The sequence below is a fragment of the Hyperoodon ampullatus genome (genome assembly GCF_949752795.1).
Source record: "Hyperoodon ampullatus genome assembly, chromosome: 9".
Lineage (NCBI taxonomy): Eukaryota > Metazoa > Chordata > Mammalia > Artiodactyla > Ziphiidae > Hyperoodon > Hyperoodon ampullatus.
This window is the reverse complement of record NC_136922.1, coordinates 54078635-54098925: the sequence shown is the minus strand read 5'-3', so window position 1 is coordinate 54098925 and position 20291 is coordinate 54078635. Positions and strand designations below refer to the sequence as shown.

Genomic DNA, 20291 nt, shown 5'->3' with positions numbered 1-20291 from the left:
CATAAGAGAGTGGGAAAAATGCATGTTTTAGGGAAGGGGCTCTATTTAGATTCCTGCTTAATGAGAAAAGTCCAGTCTGAAGACCAGTGCTAATACAAAAGCATAATTTCTCTGAGCAACTTGATATCTCTTGAGTAAGAGGTCTGATCATTTGAAGGGCCAAAAATTGGAACACCTCTCTTCATGGATGATACATTGATTAAAAAGAAACATACGCACATACTAAATTATGAAGCCTACTTAATAATTGACTTATACTTGTTTCTGCCCTGGCATTTGGGTAAACTTTAATGTCCAAGAGCTTTTCTGACTCTGTGGTCTTCAGAGAGCCTTTTTACCAGTGGCTTTCAGTGTCAGTATATTGCTTCTTTTCCCTCACCCAGAGTCAGTTTCAAAAAGAGTAAGGAATGGAGAGTGGAAAATATGAAAAGGTGAATGTCATGGTCCAGCTATTTTCTTATCTTTTTCTTTGGCTGGACTTTCTTTCCTAGTACTCTTCTGAAGGGCTGTTCTCCACTCAGGCCTGTTTTGAAATTGTCATCATATCTATAATTTATCTTTGTAATTTCCTTTTATGTCTTTCTCTTTAAGACTCATGGCTGTGTACTGTTAGTCATGCAGTTCTCAGGTCTACATATGATTGAAATTAACTGAGATTCTACTGTGTGAAAGTGCTTATGAGTAAAAAGTCTTCTCGATGTTTTGTGGTCTTTCTGTATCCTGCCTTTTTACGAAGAGAGATCTCTCTCCTGCCTTCTAAATTGATCCAGCCACAGAGTAATGAAATCAACATGGAGAAACCTAAACTGTAAATGTGGCTCCTTTACAGAGAATGTTTATGTTTAGGGTGTTATGGTTTCAGATACGTTCTTCAGATTCCTTCCCCTTGAAACACTCCTGCACCTATGTAAATTCTCAAATAAATGCTACTTGATGGGTAATCAACAGTGAGGAAGGAGGAACTTGATTTTGAAAGAAATGTATGCAAGTGTGGGGACTGAACCTTAACAGCTCCTTTCTACTGTCACTCCTCTTCTTGGTCTGCAAATCTAGCCACACTTGATAGCTTCGTTTAAAACCACACGCTCCACGGAAGACTGATGAAGTATTCTTAGGGATTCAGGTATAAACCTGTTAGACACAAGTGCTTCTGAAGGCCTTCCCCTGAAGAACAGGAGCAGTGATAGAGTGAATAAGAGGGAGGTGTAGGAAGATGAAGTGAGGCATAATGTAGTGAGGGCAAGAAGCGATGTTAGCCAAGAGCCAAGATAGATACTGGAGGGGGAAGAGTTACTGGGTTTGATCTGTAGTCACCAGACACCTAGTCTAAAGATACTCCTTTTAGTGTTAGAACAAGAAATAGTCAGAGATCAAGCCAGATGGACCTGAGGTTATCTGTGTCTTATCAGTGGATAGTGATCTGTTGGTCATGTGCCATAGGGGCCTTCTGTTCAGAACTTGTATGTGTAGGATGACTTTAAAAAATGGAATGACAGAGAAGTACCTCCCAGCATTATTGTTAAGTTTAGTTCTGTATTTTGGGACCAGTGCAAATCATAAGGGTCACATAAGCCAATGAGTTGAACTAAGGAGAGAAGTTAAAAAGAAAGAAGAGATGTGATGAAATTTGTAATTTAGGCACATCTAATGCAGTTCCAGGCATAGTACTGTGTATTAAAAAAGAGAGAGGGAAAAGAAACAGTTTTTAATGCAGGTAGAACAGAAGTTTGCTAGGGTATAAAAATAAGACTTTGTACTACCTCTTGTCTCTTCCTCCATTTGAGATTCTCCAGATTCTTGCCCCTAATCCCCCAGAGCAATCTGAGGTTAATGGTGTATTTGCTAGAAGTAGTCTCAGAGGTTGTGTACAGAGAGCTGTGGAGTTTGAATGAGAATGTCTGGGCATGTAGACAGGAAGAACACACATATAAGGATGAAATGTTACTTCTAAGAGTTCCAGTTTTCTGACGGTATTTATCATTCCATTTTTAATTGCAGTCCTCCCAAATATCCCTTCCTACTCTAAACACACTACAGAACATCATCATCATCATCATCGTCATCACCATCACCTGTAGCATCTACCACGTGCTGGGCAATGTAGTAAAACCGTAATGGATATTTACTTATTAATTTTCACAATATCCATATGAGATAGGTATACTAGGATTATCTTCATTACATAGATGAAGATACTGATACACAGAGGTTATGTAACCTGTCTAAGGCTACACAGCTAGTGATAGCCATGCGTGTATGCATACACACATTTTCATGCTATACAGCTAAGGAAATATGAATCTTAAAATTTTAAAGGTTTGGAAAAATCTTTATTAAATTTCCCAAGATCTCATTTCTGGAGAGGCCTCCTTCCTTTATTTCATGTTACACTGTCATTGGGCACGCATATATACATGGAAGGATGTAATGTGTACCATGAGGATCAGGAGCTTTTTTCCCCATTACTGATATGTTTCCTTCCTCATAGTTTAGTGGGTTTTTTTATTTGTTTGTTTGTTTACTTTTAAACAAAAAGCTTGAATACTTTAATCTTGGAAAAAAATTACAATAATGCACAAGTATGTAAAAATCCACAAAATGTAAGCTCTATGCGAGCAGAGACTTTTCTTATTTATTTATGCACAATCGGCATTTAATACATATATGTCAAGTATAAAATACGGTGAAAGTTTTGTCCCCAACACCATTCCACTTCTTTAAGCATGTGTAGCGTAAGTTTATTGGGCACAAAATTAAACATGCTTTTTAACTGTGTTACTCATATCCTTTATAGAATTCTTATTTTTTTGTCAATTCCATTTGTTGGTTTTTGAAAGAGGTAAGCTAAACCCTTCAAGATTTTGTGAAATTTTCAGTTTCTTCTTTTATTTTGATCAATATTTGCTTTATAGTGATATGCCATGTTGATAGGTGCATAAATGTTTAGTACTTTTTCCTTGAATTCTAATATGTCTAATATTTACATTGATATGCTGATTTTTTGCTTTTTTATTGATATTTACCAGTATAAACATCTTAAAATGTAAATAACGTAAATGTGTAATATATAATATGATGTATTATTTCTTTATTTTCAGGTTTTCTGTTATTTTTTGTTGTGTATATTTAGCTTGTGTGAGTTTGATTTTGTTTTGTAAACTGAAAATTTATATTTTTAATAGGAATTTTAACATGTGGCTATATGATTATTGTTATGATTGGGCGTACTTTCTATTTACCACTTTATTTGTTGTGTGTGAAGCAATGAGCAAATTACAGTTCTTCCCCTCATGGGTCTTATTGTATAAGGGGCAGTATCTTAAATACTACCTTATTTTTGTGTAGCATGCTATAGATTAAAAACTGCTTTCTCATGTACTATTTTATTTATTTATTTAATATCTATGGAGTATAATTGCTTTACAATGTTGTGTTAGTTTCTGCTGTACAACAAACAAAGTGAATCAGCTATATGTATACGTATATCCCCATACCCTCCCTCTTGAGCCTCCCTCCCACCCTCCCTGTCCCACCCCTCTAGGTCATCACAAAGCATCATCATTTTTAATGAGCTATACTGTATGTAAAACTGTTTCCACCTGTATTTATTTAGTTCTTCTTCTCTGTCATTGACTGGACCAGAGAGACAATAATTTCCAAATCAAATATAGTTTCTGTCCTCATGGAACTTGACTTCCATTTGGAAGCTAAACACCTTGGGTGTGGTGCAAGATAAGGGCAATATATTCTCAAAATATATCTAAGAGCATTTCTTCTGTCCCATCTTCTTTCCCTTTGTTCTTCCATTGGCTGACCTTTTTCATTCTCTATTCAGGTCTTACTTAGAAGTAATGCTTTCTGGAGGCCTTTCTGAAATCTTTAGACCACAATAAGTTCCCCCCTGCTATGTCCTCAAACATTACCCAGTACTGTTCTTAATATACAACATACTCTACTGTAATTACTGACATGCCTGGTTTTTTCCACCAGTATCTGTTTCATTGAATTCTATTCCCTTAGTGATTAGTGTAGTGCCTGGAAGATAATAAGTGCTCAAGAAATACCTGATGAATAATGAATGAATGCTAAATTCTGCTCTGTATCCTTGGGAGTTACCACCTGGCATGCAATAAAAACTCAGTAAAGGAATCTGAACTGTTATCATCATGGCTATAGCCATGGTACAGGTTCTTGAAGGTATCAAAAACTTATGATTCCTGAATAATTGAAGCCTGATAATGGGGCACGAATAATCATGATCACTGGCTTTTACAGAATGATTAAATGTTTCACTGTCACAAATCTTACAGTATCCTCCAATAAGATTAGAAAAATTTATATAGCAACTCTACATGTTTTTTTCCAAGTTTTATGTAACTCATAACATAAACAGAAAAAGCATTAAAAAGAAAATATATAATTGTGTGCAAATTGAGCTTGGGATATTTGAAGGAATAACAGCATAAGTTGCTATCGAGGGATATTCCTTTTAAGTTATATCTGGATGTATTTGTCTTAATTTATAATTTTGAAAGTATTTGTATTGATTTATAAAGTAAATCTTTATAAAGTTGTATAAAGTAAATATTTTCTCAAATATATTCAAGAGTTCTGAGAATATGAAAATTATTTTTTAATGAATATAGTTATGAAAAACTCAAATAAATCCAATGATTAATTTTACTGGAATGATATGTTTGTAGTATTTTCATCTCATATAACATAAATAATCATAACCTGCATTTCCACTTGGAAAATACAAGATAATTGAAATTGTAATTGGATTGGTTAATTGTGTGTGTGTATGTGCTTTAGTTTTTTTAAGTTAAGGCATGTATTTTTAGGTAGGGTTTTTTTTTTCCAGTTAAGAGATGTATGTTCAATGAGGAGAAAATTAGGCATTTAACAAAGTAAAAAATTGTGGATATGAATTCCTTCTAATACACAGATATGTTTAATGTAAGACAGAGCCTAGAGGTAAAGATAATGATTCGATTGTGGTTAAAACAGGGGGAGAGGGCCTCCCTGGTGGCGCAGTGGTTGAGAGTCCGCCTGCCGATGCAGGGGATACGGGTTCGTGCCCCGGTCTGGGAGGATCCCATATGCCGCGGAGCGGCTGGGCCCGTGAGCCATGGCTGCTGAGCCTGCGCATCCGGAGCCTGTGCTCCGCAACGGGAGAGGCCACAACAGTGAGAGGCCCGCATACCACAAAAAAAAAAAAAAAAAAAAAAAACAGGGGGAGGAGGAGCATGCAACTGCATACACTAAAAAATCCACCCACTTGTCTTATATTTGCTTTGTTCAGAAAGTAATGATGACTTTGAAGTAAAAAAATATTGATTCACTGTGTTATAGCCAGAGGGATGTTAATACATTTTCCCCTTTTTCTTCTAGCATACTGATTTATGTCAGTACATGGACAAGCACCCTGGGGGGCTGCATCCAGATAATGTGAAGGTAGGAAAAGATCTTTTTAAGTAAAGGGTTAGCATTCTTCATGTGCATGTTTTGAGCGAAAATGTAATCTCTCTACTATAACTTTAAAAAATTGTGTAAAGAGAAGTAATATTGAAGTGAACCATAGTCATTTCTATGCTTTGACATTGGAAGCCATGCTTTGACATAAATATTTTCACTGGGGTATTATTATTTAGACCTTATCCTGTTTTTTCTTCATGGAGAAACATTTGCCAGTAATGAGTAAAATCCACTGGAATCCTGTCATAACACTGTTTTCAGTAGAAGGGAATCTCCAGTAGCTCTAGCTTGGAGCTCCATACTGCAGTACCATTGGTTTCAAGATAAAGTATTATTATGATCCAAAACAGTGTTACGGTGACTTCATGGTGCATATTTTTCACTTGCTTGTACAAACAGATAAAAATGTTTATTCCTACTGCTTTTTTTCATTTCTTTTACCAGAAATTGGATTACTGTGTATAAAAAGAACTAAGTTTTTCTAAGATTTGACCTAGCAACCATCTTGGGAAATTGTCCAAAAATTTCAAGCTTAAAACAGGAGATTCTTTCTTGGCATATGTTAGGGAGTTAGAAGATACCAAAGTTTATCTGAAGGCTAAACTTATAAATGTATTTGAAGTAAAATTATTTGTCTCCATTTCGTCCCATTCATTATCTGCACCTTTCTTGCAATGTGGCATATTTTTTCTTCTGTACTTTTCCCTTTGCTAGGAGAGATATATTTGCACATATGATGTTACATGTGTTTATTTCTTTTTGCTTTATAAAAATAATATATATTTTTTATATAAGTTTTTTTTCCTCTTAGACTATGTCATAGATATCCTTTAAAATCAATACATGACTATGTAGTTCAGTCTTTCTAATAACTGCATATTATTCCATAGTATGAATAAACCATAATTTGCAACTGTTCTTTATTCATTGATCTTGAGGTTGTTCCCAAAATATTCCTATTAAAAATGATTCTAGAGTAGATATTAGTATAAAACCTTTATACTCATTTCTTTTGAATATCTAGTTAATGGGTTTTCTTTATTAATTAGAGACGTGATGTCAGTTTTAATGAATTTAACTGGAACCTTTGCCCACAAGGTTGTAAATTACAGAAGGACTGTTTTTCTCTACACTCCCTAGGATTGACTAACCAGTCATTTAGATTTTTGCCATTCTGATGAGTAAAAATGAAATATTTTTTATGTTGGCATTTTCTTGACTGCTAGTGACATTGAGCATCTTTTCCTGTCTCCTCACCATTTGTAATTCTGCTATTACAAGTTACCTGTTCTTATATATTGTTCATTTTTCTATTGGATTGGTTTTTATCCTTAATGAATTATAGGTACTTTTTAATATGAAATTAATAATGAGGGTTTTTATGGTGGTCATCTATGTTGTACAATTTTAAAATGTAGGAACTTGTAGGAAATCTGACAAAACATTGTTTTTAAAATAAGTAATAGAGTCAGTATGATACTTACAGTATTTGTTGATTTTTTCATATATCTCTTTTTTGTTGTGATTTTTTTTTCATTTAGATTTCTTTTAAATTGTTTGACTATTCATTTTTCTTAAAAATCTGTATCCATTGACATAGGTAGTTTTTTAGTGGTTAGATTGGGCAAGAAATTTTAACAGATGAAGAGATTTTTTTAATCTTGTTCATGTTCAAATTTAACTTTAAACATTAGTATTATAATTAACACATAATTCTTTTTTTAACATTAAAACATCTCAAATTGTCTCATTTATACATTTAATGTTCTCTTCTTAGGGTTGATTGGGTTCACAATCAACAGTACAGTACATCCTTACTCCTGTTTCTCACTTTATTTTTATTTATCTATTTTTTAAAATAATTTTTATTGGAGTATAGTTGCTTTACAATGTTGTGTTAGTTTCTGTTGTACAGCAAAATAAATCAGCTATACATATATTTATATCCCCTTTTTTTGGATTTCCTTCCCATTTAGGTCACCACAGTGCATTAAGTAGAATTCCCTGTGCTATACAGTATGTTCTCATTAGTTGTCCATTTTATACATAGTATCAATAGTGTATATGTGTCAACCCCAATCTCCGAATTCCTTCCCCCCTCCCCGCCCCCTTTTCCCACGTTAGCCTGGGGAATCTGTAGAGAGTCCAGCTAGTGGAAGCCCAGGGCCTACCAGCCTCAATGGAAATCAGAGGCTACTCTGAGCTAAATTTGATTTCCAGACTTTAAATTCAGTGACAGGATTAAGATTAAAGAGCTGGCCTGAGCCTTTTCAAAGAAGCATGGCATCACTGGATTTCCATTATCCTTGTTTGGTCTTTTCACCAACACTGTGTGTCATTAGTTATGGGCAAGTTTGTTGGTGAAATAAAGAAAGAGAGCTCATTCCACAAAGCATTGCCAGTATCACTGGTGATTTTTGTAGCCTTTGTAAATTCTGCTTCATCCATTACATTTTATTTTTCCTTAATCTCTTAATGGTCATGGAAAGATTGAGCTTCTAGGTTACTGGTTTTCAGTTACTAGGCTGAACTCCTTGAAATTGTGTTTCAACAGCTGTTACCCAAGTTTTGCAAGCTTTTCTTTCACCCTATGATCATTCCTCATACTTAAAATACTTAGTGTTTGCTACCTACTTCAAGTTCAGGTTGTACTGGGGCATTAAACAAGGTTTATTACTGCAGGAGCTCGTACCTCCTAAGGTGTGGTGGAAACTCACTGGTGAATGAGATTGCAGTTAGCATAAATAATGTCCCAGAAATTAGATATGATGCCAACACTGAGTCTAGATATTAGTCATATGGAGCAGGAACTACTCTCACTCAGAAATTGTTTAACATGGTTACAGATTGATACTCTACTACATTTTTGCCTCCAAAAGTGCATGATGTGATTTACCTCTTTTTATACCTTTCTGAATAACTGAAAGGCAGTGATAGGTGTTGGTATATAAGTTTCCATTTCCCCATAGGTATTGACATCCTGGCTTTTTGAGGTTTTGCCAAAATGTACTGGATTGTCTCAGTGCTTGGAATATTTAAGGGTGCAAGAAACTTTGGTCATCATCAAAGAGGTCTTCAAACTAGGCTCCACAGCAGAGTTATCTGTAAAACTTTAATATATATATATATATATATATATATATATATATATGAGAGACAGGGCCTGGACTGTGGTGCTTCAGAAAACAGGTATCAGACCCACACCTCAAGGTAGAAGGTTTTAAGCGTCTTTGTGGAGAATCTGATCAGTCCAAGAGAACAGACCTAAAGAATCTAGGTGATTCTGCAATGAAGACCCCAATTGACAAATAAGTAACTCAGAGGAAGCAAAGTTGCTTGCATTGATTAGACAGAGAAAGAAAGAAAGAAAACTTCAAAAATTATCAATAATATTCTCCAAGAGGTAAAAGAAAATAGTACATCTGTAAAACACAATGCTATGTTATTTTTTAAAAGGAGAAATTAGTGGACATGAAGTAGCTTTGGAAATTCAAAATATGATGACAGAAATTAAAAACAACAGTAAAAATGGATGGAAGAAAAAGTTGGAGAACTTTGCCAGAAAATAGAGCATAAAATACAAATCTGAAACACGAGAAAGAAGGTATCAGGAAATTTGGAGTCCAGTCCAGGGGATCAACCATCTGAATGACTGGAGAAAATAGAGAGGAGGGAGTCATTAAAGCAATAAACATTAAACTATACTTTTTCTAGATGTGAAGGATGTGAACTTCAAGATTAAGAGGGTCCATTAAATGCCCAGAACATTTAATGAAAATAGATGAACAATAACATTTATTATTGCAAAATTTCAGAACACTGATTTCAAAGAAAGATCCTACCGAAAGGAAACAGGTTTACTACTAAAGATCAAGAATTACAGTGGTATTAAACTTCAACAGCAGCACTGGAATGGAGATGGAAGTGGGACAACTTGAAAATTCCAATGTAAAATTGTTTCCAATCTACAATTCTATAGAAACTATCAATGAAGTGTAAGAGTAGGATGATTATTTTCAGGTGTTCAAGGAGTTGAAAAGTTTGCATACCTTGCATCCTTTCTCAGGAAGCTACTTGAAGATGTACTGCACTATAACTAAGGGAATAAACCAAAGCAGAAAAGAAAAGGAAACCAGGTAGTAGAGGCTACCACAAAAGAGAGATGGATATCCTCAAGACAATGATGAAAAGAATCCCAGGATAACAACTGTGCATCGAGCTGAAAGGGTAACCAGTCAGTCTGATTGGCACAGGTCAGAAGTCTCCAGGAGAGATTTCTAAGAAGATGAAAGGGTTAGATAGAATACCAAATGTGTTTGAGCAGATTTACAAGATGGAAGAAGAATTTGGTGTTGAATTAGTGATAACCACAAAGAAAATTCAACAAAGGCAAGCAAACCAACCAACAAAAGAACTAGATAGTTACTAAAACCGGGAAAAACAATTATTGTGCAGGGGAAGAAAGTAGTCATATAAAACTTAATGGCGGGCTTCCCTGGTGGCGCAGTGGTTGAGAGTCCACCTGCCAATGCAGGGGACACGGGTTCGTGCCCCGGTCCGGGAAGATCCCACATGCCGCGGAGCGGCTAGGCCCGTGAGCCATGGCCGCTGAGCCTGTGTGTCCGGAGCCTGTGCTCCACAACGGGAGAGGCCACAACAGTGAGAGGCCCGCGTACCGCAAAAAAAAAAAAACAAAAAAACAAAAAAAACTTAATGGCTTAGCTGTAAATAACATTTACATGATTATAATACAGTACAATATTACGATCAATATGTAATATTATAAAATGTAATATGTAATCAATATTACATGTTGATGTAGTTAGAAAAACACTTCTTTAAGTGATTCTGCTATAGCCAGGCTCATTCCAGGATTAGCATCCTAAAGCAGTCATCCATTTGAGCTGCCACATTTTATATAAAGATGAGAATCATTGAGATTAAGAACTTGTCAAAGAGCATTTTGATTCTTTGTCCAATGTTCTTTTCCTTACATTGCATGATTCATATATTAAATTACAGTAATTAGCTTGTTTATCTGACTTTATATGTACTCATTCACATAGGTTTTTCATCATTTTCATGTTGAAGATAATAGTTATACCTTCTCTGAGGGTATGGGAAGTTAAAAAATAGAATGCATCTTGTTAATGCCTCTGTTTTGGCATCTGAATTGTAGTGCATGAAAGCAAACAGCCCTCATTACCGTGTTGGTTTCCATGGGAGGCCACTCAGCTAATCATGCACTGGCTTTTCTTCACAGTTTTGTCTGCTTAGAGACAGTGCACTCCTCCAGGGTTACATTTAGGATCTGCACTGCAGGTGAAATTATTCTCAAAGAAGTCTGACTATGACATAGTGACAGATGTCCCATGGGTATTTCTGTGTGATGGATTAACATATTTTTTTCATGTGGTGATACTTATTGTCACTTAAATCGATGAATGCAAAATGAAGAACATAAGAATAATGTTTACTAAATTAACAACTGTTCATAATGCTGTGCTAGATGCTGATTAAAAAAAAAAACAGTTGAGCTAAAGTAAGACCTTGTAATGGTTCTCTATAAATGTGTGTGAAAGGTGTGAAAGCCAGGTGAGATAAGCAATTATCTCTAAAAGAGCATGTTCTTGTAATAACTCTGAAGCTCTGCATTTGGTTAAATAGTTCACAGATCATTAAAGGATAGGAATGTAATAAATACTGAATATTTATTATGGTGAACAGAAGGAAAACATAGCAATCAAGTCCTTTTGCTTCTAAATTTGACAGTTTTGACTTTTGGTTTCATCACTATGCAGCATGACAGTATATGGAAATATTTTAAACATTTATCTTGGATTATAAAAATGTACATATCTTTGTTTAGATTTCATATATACTTGTTTATTGTGAAAAGGTGGGATGCCACGCATCTGAGAATTGAGGCGATTGTTCTTTACTGTGAATCAGGTAGACTTGCAAGTATTACAAAGGTGATGTATCACTGAAGAATGAGGGGGAAGAAAAGAACAATTGAAAGAGTACATAACTCATGATTTCATAGTAAAGCATAAGCTAGTCTATGGTAATTTTGTATTAAATCCCAGCAAAACATCTGTTAAAGTTTTATCTTTCTTGCTGTATATTCCTTGTAAGCACTGGAGTAAACTCATAAGAAAAATTGTCAATGTTAACTAAATTGCTATAATCACTTTGCTACTTTAATTGCCTACAAAATGTGTCTGTTCTCAGTATGGCCTTCTGAAATAAATATTCACTATTAACTAATGGTCTGTATTATATCAATTTTAGACAAATGGGTAATTTTAGCAGTTAATTACTTAGAGGACAATTTAAAACCTGAATCGAAAGCCTGAGGACATTGGCCTTGTTGTAAATATTTATGATGATTAAAGGTATAACAAGCAATTGCTAGAACATGATAATTGGTATGTAGGAAACTGGTTAGAATTTTGGGCAGAAGGTAGTTCATTTTACCCCCCTTTACAAACCATTCACTATGAATTTTATTGGGTTTTGACTGTCATAGCTGAGTTGAAGGCAGACTTGTATTGAAGTTCTTCATTTTATAATTCTCAGTGACTTACAGATTGGTCAGTTTTTTAAAAAATGACCATAACAGTCTAAATTTCCTCTTTCATTCAGCTTTTCATGTGTTCTTTAAAAAGTGATAAGCGTGAGAGACTGAAAATTAAGGTTCATTAAAGAAAAGAAAGATTAACTGATGCTGTCTCCAGCTCATATCCAGAAATATAGGTGCTTGAATCTTATTACCATGATGACATTGGGTCTTCCTGTGTTTTTATGTAATTACCTTCATTGCCATGTCATTTTAATGACTTTTCTAGAAGATTTTTTTGTAAAAACATTTGCCTTTTTTTTTTTTAAAGAACTGTAATCCAAAATAACCAAAGTAATTCTGAATTATCTGCCTTGTTCTCTGAAGTATCTGAAATTCTTTGGACATAAAGCTGAGTTTTATTTTTTTCTCAATATCTATATTAATTAAAAAGATATGAGGATTATTATGGTTGAAAAATTGCTATTTTTCCAGGAACAAGCAGGTGTATAGCAGTCAGAATAATGTTAGGCCAAATTAAGACTGTCTCATACAGATGGCACTGAGAATTGATTCCTGAATGAGACTTTCTAATGTTGAGATAGAAAATCAGATAACACCTGATTTTCTCCATATTTTGCGTTAGAACTCTCATTTAGCTGGTAATGATTTCCTACTATGCATTACAGTGAATATTTTAGAGCCTTTCATTATTCTGTATTTTGGGAAATACGGTTATTTCATGGAGCCATTCAAGAGTGTTAAAAATTTGATACCTAGTCTCAGCACCTGTCCAGTTTTCTTTTGAGCCTTTTCATCCTATTTTTGTTATAACAAAATGATTTTCCATATCTAGACAGTGAAGGATTAACAGTAAAAGAAAGTGAAATTCATGTGTCAAATCATATTGTGTTGGATGTTCAGAGGGGGTCTGAGTAGTGAATTTCTGGTTAAGATGTGGGGCGTGCGTTCCGTTGTTTAGAACATGTCTTTTGTATGCTTGGCATCATCTGCTGATGTGCTTGTTAATGATTTGAATCAGACAAAGGAATCAAGGCAGCTAACTGAACAGCCCACTCTTTCCTAGAGGTGCTTTAAAACCCAGATTGAAAAGAAATCACCCCAAAGATTGATGAAATACAGATAGTCTTTAGAAGTATGCCCTGTGATATTTTATTTGTTAGATGGAATTACCCAGCTTGTTGGGGCAGGGGCGGTGGTATCCAGTGGAAATAGGACAGATACCCTCCTGGGTTTCAAGCTTCAAGCCATTCACCTTGCCTCTCTCCCGTTTAAGATGGATCTTGCACTCGACCCCTTTGTTTGCATGTTTTCCAAGACAAACATGAGGACCCAGGGGGGAAATTAGCTGAGTAACAGAGTATGTACACACTTCAGGGATTTTTCTGAAAGTCCTAGACAAGTTCAGCCTTCATGTGAGTAGCCAGTACATTTCATAGATATTTTCTCTTTAATATATAAATCCCTGTTACTTGAGACCTCTCTAAGAAGATGTAGAGAGAGAGAGAGGTTTATTGATCATACCTATCAAACTCAGTCTTTACTGCATTCCATTTGAAACATATTTTTCTCTATTGTATAGCTTGCAGAAGTGATCTTTCTCTAAGACTCTTACACTGAAGATTCATCACCTTTGTCAGTTTTTCAGTCTGCATCTGTCTCTCTCAATTTAAAAAAAAGTTACATTGGCCTTATCAACTGATATTAAGACAGTTCATGTTGATAGTGTTTAAGGTGTTACTTTAGGCAGTAAAACCATTTTAAATTCTATTTATTCCTTTTCATTGTGTGTAAAAAGAATGGCCTGTAGTTGAGGGAGTGTTACATACATTCACAAATGAAGTTGAGCAAAAATTTGTATTTCATGCTATTTCTTTTTGGTTCCAAAAAGTGCCTATCAGTAAGGTCAGTTGTATACTTAATATTATTATATTATTAGAATTCCTTGGAATAAGTGTTTCAGTTTTTCTCTTGGAAAATTATGTTGGGCAACTATTAAAACCAATAGCTTAAATTTTATCATCTTGTCTCTACTCAGCTAAGGAATATTTCTAATACTAATTTTAGGCTGCTGACCAAGTTTATTAAATGGAAGTTTCTTATCCTCAGCCCTCCCCATTTTCTTCATCACACATACAAACCCTAGTAACTTGGAAATATACTTGGTATACTAATATTAAGTATTATAATATATTATATATTATTATATAATATTATATGTTATAATATATTAACATACTAAAGAAGCTAATGTGCTTCTTTCAAGGAACATGGCAAAACACAGATCTGTCTTACAATCCCCATTTGACTCCTTGTAAGTATCCCAGTTCTGGTTCCCATGGCTCCAGTCAACTTGCTCACTGTGGGCATCTCCGTGCCTAGAGCAACACCTTGTTGATATCCACCATTGTATTGAGGCAGGAGGAGAGGGCGGAATGGGAGGCCAACTTAAGGATCACAGAAAGTGTGCAAGAGCTTTTTCCCAAGAGTTTGCCCAAGTATTTGAAACTCTTATTCTTTGAGTTATTCCCTTCCAGAAAGTTATCATCTTTAAGAATAGAATATTAATGTATAAATAACAGAGAGATTGAAAATTAAATTTTTGTTACATTATTTAGAAATGATGGAACATGTTCCATATCTAAGACTTATGAGGGAGTAGAATGAAGAAGCAGAAAGTTAAATGAAAGAACTCAAAAAGGGCAAAACGTGGCAAGACAAACTGTCCTTACTACTCAGATTTTCTAAGACCCAGATCTATCTGTAGTACAGGGCAAAAAAGGACACATCTATGACCTGATGCCCTGGCATGAATGTTTGTGTCTTACACTATCCTAGTAGCACACTTAATACTGTCAAGTATGTCCAAAGTGACAAATAAATTACACCATAATGTTTTACTATCTGGGCTTTTATTTCTGTCTCCCTTATATCTCCATATAACCTTCTTAGTATTCTTTTTAAAAAATTCAACACATAAAATTGCAATGATGTTTTGTAAAATATGAACTATTTGGGAATGTATTATGTACATTGTATTACAAATTATGATTTGATATTTGCATTAGGTATTTGCAAATTTGAAACTCAACTAAGTGGAATGAAGCATTCTTTTGAAAGTTGAAGAAAACCTAGTATTGCAGTAAAATCATTATCTGATGCATATTTTAATGTATTTTCACATTCACTAGATATTTTGAGGACTCAAATTTTCTAATTATTTTTCATTTCTAGAAAGTTTGATGCATGAGTAATGTTTGTGCATCCTGTGGATTTTTAAATGATATGGTGCTAAGTAAACATGGAGCATATTATTTGAAGCATGTATTAGCCATGTACAACTTTGCCAATGTCACATTTTCTAGCCTTGGATTCACACAATGTGTAACTACTTTAATCAAATAGTATACACAGTTTTTGGGTAGCAGTATTTTAAATTGTGGGTGTCAGAGCAAGACAAAAATGGGAACTATCTCTACTACCTCTACTACACTTGCTGTGGGTCCCTTTTCCCAATTCATGTAGCTTCTCTGAGCCTTTATTTCTCTAACTGTGAAATAAAGATAATAGTATCTGCCTAGCAGAAGTGTTGGAAGGATTAATTTACTAGTAAGTATTTAGTAAATGGCAGTTATTACAGCTGCTCAATTTGTAAAGTCCCTTCTATTTCTGTTATTCATAAAATGAAAGGATACAATTTTACAGCATGAATGGATATTAAGGGCATCTGAGACAATTAGTCATTTTTAAGATGAAAAACCTAAGATACAAAGATTTAACCTTGGTCCCCAGGTGACAGAAAAGTAGCTTAACTAACTCTCTTTGTAAGAATTGCTGCTGTGCCATAAGGCATAGGGTGCATTGCAAATCACTAATAAGCCCTAAGAGACCCTGGACATCCCTTGAAGATAGTTGACCTAAGCCTGGAAAATCTGCAAGATGTTCACTGTGCTTAGTCTCATATTAAATGGAACCTTATTTATGTATGTATGTATGTATGTATTTATTTATTTATTTAAAAATTTATTTATTTTTAATTTTGGCTGCGTTGGGTCTTGGTTGCTGTGTGCGGACTTTTTCTAGTTGCAGCGAGTGGGGGGCTATTCTTCACTGCAGAGCACGGGCTTCTCATTGCGGTAGCTTCCCTTGTTGTGGAGCATGGGCTCTAGGCATGTGGGCTTCAGTAGTTGTGGCACGCGGGCTCAGTAGTTGTGGCCTACGGGCTCTAGAGCGCAGGCTCAGCAATTGTGGCACCCGGGCTTAGTTGCTCCGTGACATGTGGGATCTTCCCGGACCAGGGCTCGAACCCATGTCCCCTGCATTGGCAGGCGGATTCTTAACCACTGCGCCACCAAGGAAGCCCTGGAACCACATTTATTAAATAATGCCTGGATTTCAGACCATTCATGGAATCTAATGACTGTAAGCATTGAGACAAAGAGCATCTGATCACACAACTTTAGACTTTGACGGGGGTGGAGGGGTATAAAATTTGTTGCTCACTGCAAGTGGCAATAATTCTTTTGAGTAACAAATATATTAAGTCCAATGATGTGTATGTGTGCTTTTTACCAACTTGCTGTAAATGTTTTGATAAAAAGCCTCATCTCGTTATTCTTTACCTACTTAAAGTCTAAAGAGTTTCAGAAGGGAATAGAAGGAGTATTAAAGGATATTCCCGAGAAGTATATGCCATGGCCCTGAGAATATGAGCTGCTTTCTGCAGGGGATGGCAAGACAACGGGGCTATAGATAGATCTGCTGCTGGTAAAAGTGTCCCCGTTCATCGTATCATTTCTATTTAAGGCATTTTCCCACGGGGATTCTTACTGCAAAAAGTGAACATATTCGAACTAGAGTATAACTCTTCAGTGATCATACCGTAGGATTTGAAGATATCTCCTTTTATAAAGTTGAATAGAATATCCTGAGGGGACAAGGTATTCTTAGGAAGACCTTATGGCCACTACAGTAGAAAAATAAGAAGATAGAAATGAAAATATGTTAGTTTATCAGCTTCAGGACATAAAGCTGTCTTCTGCCATGTTATCTATTTCTAAGAGGATTTTAAGTAGCAAAAATAGACATTCAAGAATCATATGCTGATTACATAATATGCTAATTGAGGCTTACAAACTTGGGTTCACTTAATCAGAGCACTTTGATTATATTGGGTGTATAACTGTATTCATCCATGCGTTTAGTAAGCATCAACCTTATTTAGGATAATGAAGTATAGTGGAAAGTTCACAAGTGCTGTGTGTTGGTTGGATGACTTTAAGTTTCTCGTGCTTTTAGAACTTTAGTTTTCTCATTTGTTTAAAAGAAAAGGAAAAATACAGGATTATAAAATATATGTAAAATTACTTAAAACAGCCTTTGAATGAGTGTAAGCCTTCAATTAGTATTACTCTCCCTTCCTCTTTTTTCAGTACCTGAGATTGCATTGAATGTTCACCAAGTTTTATTAGCGAGTAGCAAAGCTGATTTTTACTCTTTCTCTGCATGTGGCCCCCTCTTTGGTGGTCCTTCTTGTTTTCACAGTACCCTCTGGTTTTCACAGAGATCAAATATAGCTTGTTATGTGGTGAGTTATACAACAACCAAGTGAAGTGGCTTTCTTAAAAATTTACATGGGCAAGTTAGATACTTGCCTGTTTGCCTAAAGGAAGAAATGCCCAAGACTTGCCTTTCTCAAAACACTCCCAAAGAATATTCCATGGGACATTCTATTAAACTCAGTGCTAATTCCTTGTGGCCTTCCCACCCCTAGCTAGCAGTATATTTTCTGTTAAACACATTAAAATGTTATTTCTAAAACACCAAGTTTACTAATGGTTTCAGTGAAGTATACTGTTGTCCCCTTGCCACCATTACTATTATGATGGTGCATTGATAATTTTACTGTTTCATATATTGTCTTCTTTTCATTTATTTAAATTTTTCTTCTTAATTTGTCTTCTTAGTGATTTGCTTGCTTGGTCTCCTCAATTTTTTCCCTCAACAGCAAGAGGTTTGTCATATAATACATCACTTCATCTTGTGCATCTAGTGAATGCTTGTTTTCCTATTAAAATTTTATGTGTAATGAATTCTGTTTTCAGAGTGACAAGTTTCCTCCCTCCTCTGTGCCTTCAGTACACTCAGTTCACGTTGCTGTCACAGTGCAGACCTCTTTACGTGGTAGTTATCTGTTTATGTGTCTGTCGTACCCAGTGGGCTGTGAGTTCCTCGAGTCCAGGGACTACATCTTATATCCTGTTCATCTTTACATCCCTCTTACATGACAGCACCTGGCACATGGTTGGCATTTAGTAAATCCTGAATGAATTTATTCTATGGGGATTTGTTCTGACTTTGTGCATTGATCAAAAATTTAAAAATTTGTTTGGGGCTCCAATTTAATGTTTGGGGTTCTACTTGTCTTGTTTGGGGCTTAGTTTGTCATGTATACAACTGTAGTTGGAGTGTGTGGTTGCATCCTTTCTTATCACTGATTTTCTTAATCCTCTTTAATACGCTTCCCTTTTTGAATAGCTTCTGGATTAGCATGAGGATTATATATTTTCACTAATTGGTAAAGGTATTAAAAGCAGAGCCCTTTGGGACTGCTTGATCTACCCACTTCTACCCTAGCTTCTAGAGACTCCCATTCCAGGCGTCTTATTTCTGTATCTGCTTCATCCAGCTGTGTCTAAATTCTGTTCAGTCATCACATTACTGGTATATGAGTGTCAGTTGTGGACCCAGGTTAGGAAGGTAGTTAAGGCACACAGTCTGAGGGAGATAGGGTAATACCATAACTGCAATAGACAGATACAACGGCTGTCCCAGGAGCACAGAGGAGGAACCCCTCACACAGACCTGTAGGGAGAGAGAAGGCCTGGGGTCAGGAAAGCCCCCAGGGAGGAGTGGTTTTTGAGGAGAGACCTAAGAAATACATGGAGGTTAGCAGGCAAAGGTGAGACAGCGCTTTTCTGTCAGAGAAGAGGTAAGAACAAAGGTAAAGGGCTGAAGAGCAGTATGCTCTGCGTATGGGGGTGCGTGAGACTGCTTGGAGTTAGGGAATGTAGAGTGATGATGCCTGGGCACCCAGCTGGAATCAGGGCTCAGCTCAGCATCCTCGAAGGCCATGCTGTTAGATGCCCAGACTTTATCCTGTTAGTTGGAGGAAGCAGCTTCTATATCAACACTCCCTACTTGTGTTCTGGCCAAGATTCCTATAATAGAGTGGTTAAGGGCATGGAGTTTGGAGTCAAACTTGTTGGGTTTGAGTCCTGGCTCTGCCACTTAAACTGATCCCAGTTTCCTCATCACTAATACAGATTTAATAGTGGTACCTTCACCACTAAAATTATTACAGAGATCAAATGAGTTCGTATTCTATGATGCATAGAACGGCAGCCGGCACTTCGTGTCATTGCTTGTTCAACTAAAATGTGTTGCTGTGGTTAAGTAGATAATCGCAGTCTGGTAAGTCTCTGCTAGCACCTTGCAGAATGCAAACTTTCTCTTCAAAATCAGTTTATTTTTGAAATTAAGTTTGTTATGTGGCCTGCCTTTGTGATTGATTGATTGATTGATTGATTGATGAAAAGCTTTTGAAAACACAAAGCGGCTTTATTTGCTCATCCTTTCTCCCTTCTAAACTGAAGGGATATGGATTTTCTTAGAAATTGTAAGCTTTCGGCTTCAGGATGCAGGGGGTATTAGAAGTGAGGAACGAGGCTGGAAGCTGCTGGTGATGGTGTTAAGTCTTTCCATCTGCTACACAGGAAGGATTGAAAAGAGGAGTCCAGGAGACGTTTGCTTCCCGAGGTTCTTGAGCCAGTAATTTAATCCAGGCTAACACAGAACAGGTTTTTAGTTGCTGGTACTTAGATTCTGGAAATCATGATCCTAGGCCTTCACTGCTCCACAGCATGTTATCACATACAGAGATTTTGAAATGAATTCATCTACTGTTATTTCAAGGTATCCACTCTCTAAAAAATTTACTTGGCTTTCAGAGCCCCTAGTTAGTTGGAAAATATTCCAGAAATGCTAGCTTCCAGGGCCCTCAAGGAGTTGCCAGTCTTTTCCATTTGAAGATCCTGGAATCCTTATACTGCCCACACTTGGCATCTAGTCATTTAAAATTTCGCTGAAACTGCATTTTGTTACCAGCTGATTACATAGACTCCGGTATTGATGGCACTTAAAACCTTTTGTTTTTATTTTTGTTTTAGGA

General features: G+C 35.9%; 1 protein-coding gene across 4 annotated transcripts in view; it reads left to right on the top strand.

Moving 5' to 3' along the window:
• The window catches only part of CDK14 (cyclin dependent kinase 14), a gene marked incomplete at both ends in the record, with an annotated part of 523336 nt that overhangs the window by 294686 nt on the left and 208359 nt on the right, over positions 1 to 20291 (top strand). For all 4 annotated transcript variants that reach the window (XM_079710872.1, XM_079710871.1, XM_079710873.1 and 1 more), the window contains one exon: positions 5395 to 5457. In XM_079710872.1, coding sequence (XP_079566998.1) covers positions 5395 to 5457 — 63 coding nt within the window. The remainder of the gene's footprint in view (positions 1 to 5394; positions 5458 to 20291) is intronic.